General features: G+C 35.2%; 1 protein-coding gene across 1 annotated transcript; it reads left to right on the top strand.

Annotated features, from left to right (window-relative positions):
- The first annotated feature begins 7188 nt into the window (after window positions 1-7188).
- LOC25494816 (glutathione S-transferase T3) lies at window positions 7189-8058 on the top strand. Its single transcript, XM_013598635.3, has one exon. It carries the CDS (start codon window positions 7189-7191, stop codon window positions 8056-8058), a length of 870 nt encoding a protein of 289 aa, XP_013454089.3.
- The last annotated feature ends 1263 nt before the right edge of the window (window positions 8059-9321 follow it).

Genomic DNA, 9321 nt, shown 5'->3' with positions numbered 1-9321 from the left:
TGATTTTTACATTCTAGGTATGGACACGTCACAATCACAACCACTCATTTGGAGGTGTTTACTTCTTTCACATTAAAAACACTATCGTAAAGATTAAAATTTGAACTGTTCAATCTTAATCGAACGACCTTACATTCAGTAACCGTATAATTGCATTGGTATGATCACGGCACTCAGACCATATAACAAGCAACAGAGTTAAGTTTTATTGATTTGTTAATTCCGTCATAAAATCAAGACTTGATTAGTTGATAGATCATTCAAAAAAAGAATTTAGTCTCCTTTAATTGTATTTTTATTGATTGATAACAGGTAAATAAAAGTTGCAAGAATGTTTTTTTTGCTGTAATATTCCTTTTCTACGTGTTACTTACTTTGGGTTGCTGGTTACATTACATTTTTTTTTGACAAATTCTGGTTGCATTACATAGATATATATTCAAATTGAAAAAAAAAAATAACAGCCGCTAAAAGATGTATCACATGCTTGGGGTTTCAAGTTTTAATTTAGAGAGAAAAAATTGTGTCATTTTCTACATTGTCTTTCACATAGGTAGAGCCGGTGTATCAGAACGTGGTCACATATATCCTTAAAATGGATTCCACACGTGTCAATTTATAACTGGATTTTCTATGAACCATGATCATGCAAATAATTACTTGGAAATGCCCAATTGGATTTGGATCATTTCTTGAGTGGTTAAGAGCTAAATTAAAATCAATCCTATTGGGCATGATAGGATTTCAAATAAAGACAGGATTTGGTCTGACTAGATTTTTTTTGGAGCAATTAAATATTTATTTATATCTGTTATAGTCTATACGGAGTTCAAATTAAATCAGTTGTAAAATGACATTAATTAATTAATTAGTAAATGATTCCTTCAAAAAATTAATTAATTAATTAAAATTTCTCTCATTCTCATATTTTTAAAAAATATATGATACAAGAGAGCCCAATGCAAGGATGATAATCATACAAAATAGTGCAAAAAAAAAATCCAAACCCAACACACAGTGGGAATTTATCAAACTTGACGATTTAATTTAGACATCGATCAAACTCAAACAAAATTATAGTGAGAATTTCATTCATACATAAAACACATTTAATTAAACCTAACAAGAAGTAGAAGAAGAGGAGGACAAAGCTACTAAGATCCACCACCACCACACCCACCTCCACCTCCACACCCACCAGCACAGCAACCGCCTCTACCACAACCACCTCCAAATGGAGGCATAACAATGGCACCTCCTGATGATTTCACGGGTTTAATTATAAACATTTTTGGTCTTTGGTTTGATGGGTTTAGAAGGTTTTTTTGTCTTTGTTTCTTGGGAAGAAGAGAAACATGATCCCATGATGGTTTGATGATGAGTTTGGATGCTTTTTTTTGTGTGACTAAAGGTTTGGATGCTCACGGGTTCACACAATATGTGCATCGAGGAAAACAATCATAGGGTACAAATAGGTCCTTTATTTAATTCTTTTAATCTACGCAACTCATATTGTTTTACATAAAATTTAAAATTATTTTGATACTATATTTGAATATCTGTCACAAAAAATTAGACATCCAGACTGAATATTAAATAGAGAATTACTTTTCCCACCTCGTGGAATTCTCGTGCGCCCTATTTTTTTTCTTCCAAAAATACCCCTGTCCAAATTAAGTTTTTTGAATCAGATTGTTAGTATTTCTCGGATTTTAAAATTCGGAATGTTCTTTTTCCAGAATTTTTTTATTTTTGCCTTTCAAATTCGTGTAATAAAATGCAAATAAACATAAAAAAACAAAACAAAATTAAAAAGAACACAAAGATAAAAAGAACTCATTTTATTAATATATGAATAATAATTACAATAATGTTGAAGCTTTTTAAGCTTATTACATAAGAACCTAAAACTATTTCTAAGGGGAAGGGGGTAAGCTATACCAGTGGCTGAGGTGGAGAGGAAAGATGGGGGGAGAAAAGAGGATGGAAGGAAGAAGAAAACAATGTTGGCGAGGGCACATGGGCCTCTATGGAACAAGAGACCATGATGGTCAATATGACACCCAGACAGATCAACCTCAGACCCAGACTGACCAACATGACCCCCCAGATGAACCGCACTTCTTCGCAGCGCGGTTCCATCTCCATTGACTGTTCATACAATCCCTGAAAATTTCCAAAGAGGCCTCTTTTTATGAAAGGCTAACGATGGAAACACATGGTTGTAGAAGGAAGAGGAGGAGAGGGTGGGAGATGTTTGTGTGAGAAATGGTGGAGAATTGGATAGTATTTATAGGAAGGGATGGTCACAAAACCGTAAATAGGGGTCGAAAAACATGTTTTTGGACCTGACCACCGCCCAAGACGTTTGAAAAACGTTTTCTATGTGGTGCAGACCACCGTCCAAATGAGTCTGATGCAATATGTATTATATAATCCGAACTGAACCATTACTTTCTGGATTTTATAATCCGAATAAATACGATCATGGTGAAACAAAAGGAAACTTGATACTTTCGGTAGGCTGAATGATGGTTATGATTATATAATTCGGATTGCTTCAGCATAAGATTCTTTTGTGTGATCCACAATGCACCGACAATTTATGTGGTCTACAACGCCCAAATACCTCTATAAATAGGGGTCCATGTTTTCATTACAAGTAAACTACACCAGAAAAAAATCATGGAATTCTCTAACTTTGATCCGAACACGAAACTAGCGACAATCTACTACAACGAGGGAAAACCACCCCATCTGTTTAGGATTCGCAACGATGTCACCCTTTCCGTGCTGAAGGATCAGCTGGATCAAATCAACCGTCAACTCAACTACAGAGACACGAGGATGGCGGTCGGTGTTGAATATCGATGTCCATTGTCCGACTCAGTCGGATGAAACTCACAAACGACAACGACGTGAGAACCATGATCTATGTCTTTAGTCAGCACAATACTAGATGGCCGATCGAGTTGGACGCTTAGTTAGTTAGATCTGTTGAAAAAATTCAAAAAAGTTTGATCCGACCCAAGAACTACGAAGAGATCAGGGCTCTGCTGGAGGGACCAGAGGAAGAAGTTAGTTTAGGTGATCCATGATAATGTGCTATGTTGTTTTAATTACGTGTTAGTTATATGTTGTTTAATTATGTTGTTGCATTATATTTTCATTATGTTTTAATTTACGGCAAAGATGTCCATTTAAACATTAAAATAATTCAACTCACTTTTTATAGGGTGTATGTACAATTTGGATTACAAAATCCGGACTGCCGCAACATAATATTCTTTTGTGGGAACCACATTGCACCGATAATTTTTGTGGTCCACAACATCCATAAACCTCTATAAATAAGTGTTTCCGATTTTCATTTTCATTTCCATAAAAAACACACAAACACACCAAAGAAACCATGAAATTTTTTGTCATTGTGCTGAAGATCTTTCTAATGTTGTCGCAAATAGATTGCTCTCTATTTGACGACATTATGAAGCTCTTGATGTTAATATCTATAGATCAAGTTGAGAAGCTTTGTATATATCTATCTAGCTTCTGAACTTGATCTATAAATATGAACATCAAGAGGTTTCTATGAGTTAGATCTTGCTTCCTGCCAGATGAATAAGTCATTTGACAAGGAAGCATGATCTAACTCAAAGAAATCCTCTTGAAACACCTTGCCTTTCTTCATTATGTTGCAGATCTAACTCATAAGAAGAGGTTCTTATGAACTCAATCTTGTCGGCCTACCGATCATAACATATCAGTTGGCAAGCCGACATGATCAAGTTCAAAAGCTCCTCTTCAAACACCTTCCCAAAAGATTCATCACTTCTGTTTTATGGCTTTTTTTAACTGTTTGTTTGTCTTATGTTGTTTTTATTTATGTTATGTACCTTTGTTTTTTTTTCCAAGCCATTCGCAACGAAAAAGCTCCAAATACAGGGTGTGATGCAGTTTGGATTTTTTTAATTCGGACAAACTTAATGCATTATGGAATATAAATCCGGAACCTCTCAGTTCATTTTAGACGGTGGCGTTTCACCAAAGGTTTGAACGGTTAGTGGAGTTTTAATACATTTTTGGACGGTTTTGATTGTGGAACACGTTTTATTTGAATGTACTTATGAACGATGACTGATTTAAGGCTATAAAAAGACTCGAATCTTCAACAATTTCCTTCATTCTTCACTTCACCTCCTTTCTTACATTTTCTTTAATTTTTTTTTTTTAGGTAGTTTTTAGCTGTGTCTGTGGTGTCATGGTCATTGTTGACCATTCATATGACCCATACAATTGCATTGCAGCTTCTGTGGGGTTATATAATGATCAACAGAGACCTTTGACATCAAAGAAAGACACAAAAATTTCATATCGTATTTTTCTGAATTTTAGTTTTCGCAAAACACTAACAATCTAGTTCGGAAAATAAAATCTGAACTAGAGATATTTTTAGAATTTTTGCGAAAAAGTAACTCTCTCCTGAATACTCCTGTTCTCAAATAAGCCATCTAGTAGGGTGACGCTTTGCGGCCCACAAGAGCTTTAATTAGCACTTTTAGTTTTATCTACCATGGCTTATGTCTTTCATAGATTATTGATAGAAAAAAATTTAATTAACACTATAAATATAGTACAATGAAAAATGCTAGGATCACATCTATTAACACTCTCTTTTAATACACCCAATAAAAACCAGTCATGTGTTCCATTTTTAATCCCATTTACTGGTTACCTGTTCAATTGGTTACCCTTGCCCCAATCACGTTCATCTTCTTCTACTACTGTTCATATTGGGTGCATTCATCTTCTTCCCCTTCAAATTTCCATAATTCTATTCACCAAAACACAATAAAAAATCCATAATTCTTGCTATCTGTTCGACCCTTCACAATCTATGTTGGTATCTCCTCTCTCTTCTCCCTCATCTTCAATCGTGCCACCGCCGGAATAGCTCACGTCGCCAACACACACAGTCGTTGTGAATTAAGAATGATTGGCAGCTGTTGGTTCTATTTTATAGCGGGTTTGACATTGGGATTATTGGCACATTTTGGTACTCTATTTTGTTCAGGACAAGCAACATAGTTCTTGGACTTTAATATGATATCCATTGTTGGTAGATTTTTTTTTTTTCTTTTTCCAGAAATGATATTAGGAATGTTTCAATTTTGGATGTGGTGTAGTCACGCTGTCCAGTTTGCAGTTTTGACAGAGGAAAACATGGGAGAGAACATGAAAAGTCTAGTTTACTAATTTAATAATTAAAAAATAAAATAAATAGTAACAAGGATGAACCGATTACCGGTAAGTGAAATTAAAAGAGAGTGTTAGTGGTTGCGACACTAGCATTTGTCTGATACAATATGGTTGAAACTTCTGTAAAAAAAACAAAGGAATATGGTTGAGATGAAATAAATATATGGTTGAGATGAAATGATAATGCGAAGACGAGAATTTCAAAAACAAACGGCATGTATTAGGATTTTGATTATCATCAAACAATGAAGAATTTAAAGTAAATATTTTGATATTCTTAAGACCTACTTAAAATTTGAACCGTCCATCATTGGATTGTGATTTGTGACTGCATACATGAATATAAGCAAGGGTGAAAAAAAAAACCAAAAAAATCGAACTGAACTAAACCAAAAAAAATTGAACTATTACTAATAGTTCTGAAAACAGTTCAGTTCGGTTTAAAAAAGTTCAGTTTGATTCGAAACAATTTGGTTTGGTAACTAAAATTCGATTTTTTTTTTCTTCCATATTTTTCAAAGGTATCAATAATAACAGTTCTGTTCAGTTCGATTTAAAACAATTCAGCTCAGTTCGAAATACAAACAATTCAGTTCAGTTTAGTTATTTTAAATTTAACAAACAATTCAGTTTGATTCGGTACATTTTTCATCCCAAACTGAACCATGTCTATCCTTAAATATAAGAGATACCGTTAAAGATGTAAAATTTATATGTTAGTTATTATCAACTGCATTATTAATGCAAGTGTCCAATTTAAATATGAATTATGAGTGACATAATAATAAACGGTGGGTCTAATATAAACTTCTAAAAAATGCTTTAAAGCCGGACCTTTATTTATTTTTAATAAAAAAATATAATAATAAAAATGCTGAATTGAAATATATAATACTTACTAAAATTTATTAAAATTAAGATGTTTCACCATGGATCGGGTTTATATTAGACAAATAAAACTATAATAAGTTTTGCTCCTTGATTGTATGTAGACTTATTGGTTTAGGCCACTAACCCTTTCATTTTCCGTCATTTATTCATGCATACATTGATTTTGTTATTGTGTCGAAAATTAATTCCCTTCGCAATTATTTTGTTCATAGTCTGATTCTATTACGGAGCCTGAGTTTCATACCTAAGACCAACTACAATGAGGGTGTTGAAAGCCATATTCAACAAGCAAACCATTGGAGAGGGGGGTGTTGAAAGTGAGCCGGAGGAAAGAGATGATGAATATATTCAATAGGTTGAATCTTGACGCCGGAAGCCACGTGGCGCGTTCGGATTGAGCTTTTTTTGGCGCGTGCGTTACACGCGCCGACAAGGCGCGTCGGTGACAGTTGGACGCGGAGAGAGAAGCTGTTTTGGATAGATGCTGCCACGCGTCGCTTTCTGGTTGGCTGACCTGGATTTTTATCTTCTTAATACTTTGGACTCAATTATTTCATTGCAAATAATTTTTTTTTTTTTTCACCAAAATTCGTGATTTTTTTTCCTCTATAAATAGAGACTTGGATCATTTGATTTGGACACAGAAAAAAAACCATAATTTTCACTCTCTTAATCTTATTATTAGCATTTCTTTTGAAGTTTTAGTCTTTAATTAGTGAAATGGATCCCACTAACAATCAATCCAACACCCAAAATTCTTCTGATTACCCTTTTAGCTACCAAAATCAATTTCCCAACTCACATCCTCAAAACCCAAATCAATTTCCCAACCAATATCCTCAAAACCCAAATCAATTCCTCAACCAACAGCCTCAAAACCCAAATCAATTCCCCAACCAAAATCCTCAAAACATGTCTAATTTTGGTTTTGCCTCAAATTTCAATCACCCATCCTTTGTTCCAAACAACTTTAATCCATATTTTAGATCTATGATGGGATATCCATCTCAAACACCCCCATTTAATGGTTATATGCCAATGGTGAATGAAAATTTTCAGAGTGTTGGTGAATATCCTGAATTTTCATCACAAATAAATCGTGGTGGAATGACACGAGATAATGAAGTTGCTCCAACTCCAGAGGATACAACTCCAAAGAGCAAGAGAAACCAACAACCATCATGGAACACTGAACAAAATTTGGTGTTAATTAGTGGGTGGATAAAATATGGAACATGCAGTGTTGTCGGAAGAAACCAGACAAGTGAATCATATTGGGGTAAAATTGCTGAGTATTGTAACGAGCATTGCTCATTCGATTCTCCGCGCGATGTAGTTGCATGCCGAAACCGTTTTAATTATATGAACAAATTAATAAATAAATGGGTTGGTGCTTATGATAGCGCTAAGCGTATGCAAGGAAGCGGTTGGTCGGAAGATGATGTTTTCAAAAAAGCTCAAGAATTATATGGATGTGGGAAGAATGTTCAATTTACTTTAATGGAAGAATGGCGCGCTCTCCGAGATCAACCACGGTATGGTAGTCAAGTGGGAGGAAATGTTGACTCAGGAAGTAGTGGATCTAAGAGATCTTACGAGGACTCTGTAGGATCTAGTGCTCGTCCAATGGGTAGGGATGCAGCTAAAAAAAAAGGTAAGAAGAAAAGCAAGGGCGAGACATTGGAGAAGGTGGAAAAGGAATGGGTTCAATTCAAAGAATTAAAAGAGCAAGAGATTGAACAATTGAAAGAGTTAACTTTGGTGAAACAACAGAAAAACAAGTTGCTGCAAGAAAAGATTCAAGCTAAAAAAATGAAAATGTATCTAAAGTTAAGGGACGAAGAGCATCTCGATGACCGGAAGAATGAGCTGTTGGGGAAGTTGGAGCGTGAGCTGTTTGAAAATTAATTTTAATCAAATATTTGTTTGTATTCAGTCAACATTATCAGTGCTGTCTAGTTCCGACTGTTTGCTTTAATATTTGTCAGTGTTGTCTAGTCCGTAGTGTTTGCTTTAATAATTATCAGAGTCTTGTGTAGTCCTCACTGTTTGCTTTAATAATTACCAGAGTCTTGTGTAGTCCTCACTGTTTGCTTTAATAATTATCAGAGTGTTGTCTAGTCCTCACTGTTTGCTTTAATATTTGTCAGTGTTGTCTAGTCCGTAGTGTTTGCTTTAATAATTATCAGAGTGTTGTCTAGTCGTCACTGTTTGCTTTAATAATTATCAGAGTGTTGTCTAGTCGTCACTGTTTGCTTTAATAATTATCAGAGTGTTGTCTAGTCGTCACTGTTTGCTTTAATAATTATCAGTGTTTGCTTTAATACAATACAATAACTTATTTCGAATCCGTCAGTGTCCACCACACAATGTACTTATATATAGGGACTCATGTCTACTTCCAATATCACAAATCTCATTCCTATCTATTTCCAATATCACAAATCTCATTCCTATCTATTTCCAATATCACCAAAGACTATCAATGGATCCTTTTGATATCGAAGCCTACAAACAAAAACGTGATATTGAAGACACTTATATCGTCAACCGATTTATTCAGCGTCGAAAAGAATTAGAGGAAGGTAGTGGATCTCGTAGTAGAAAATATTTAAATAGAGATCATGCAGCGGCAAACCAAAGACTCATTGACGACTACTTTGCCAATGAGCCTACATATGACGATGCAATGTCTCGTCGTCGGTACCGGATGCAAAAGCATGTTTTCCTTCGAATCGTTGGAGACCTTTCAATTACTGATAACTACTTCACCCAGCGAGTTGATGCCGCTAACAAAGAAGGTATATCACCGTTAGCAAAATGTACCACAACAATGCGAATGTTAGCATATGGCGTGGCAGCAGATGCGGTCGATGAATACATCAAAATAGGAGGTACTACAGCATTTGAGTGCTTACGTAGATTCTGCAAAGGAATCATACGATTGTATGAGGAAGTGTACCTGAGAGCACCAAACCAAGATGACCTTCAAAGAATACTACATGTTAGTGAAATGCAGGGGTTCCCAGGGATGATCGGGAGTATTGACTGCATGCACTGGGAGTGGAAAAATTGTCCTAAAGCATGGGAAGGTCAATTCACCAGGGGGATAAGGGAACCACCACAGTTATTCTTGAAGCAGTTGCATCTCATGATCTATGGATCTGGCAT

Source organism: Medicago truncatula, chromosome 5 (genome assembly GCF_003473485.1).
Source record: "Medicago truncatula cultivar Jemalong A17 chromosome 5, MtrunA17r5.0-ANR, whole genome shotgun sequence".
In the NCBI taxonomy this organism is placed as follows: Eukaryota; Viridiplantae; Streptophyta; class Magnoliopsida; order Fabales; family Fabaceae; genus Medicago; species Medicago truncatula.
The sequence above is the reverse complement of the archived record's forward strand: the minus strand, read 5'-3'. Positions and strand labels throughout refer to the sequence as shown.

Bases quoted from the DNA above. Each gene is read 5' to 3' on its own strand.
- LOC25494816 (XM_013598635.3), top strand. From the start codon at position 7,189: ATGGTGAATGAAAATTTTCAGAGTGTTGGTGAATATCCTGAATTTTCA.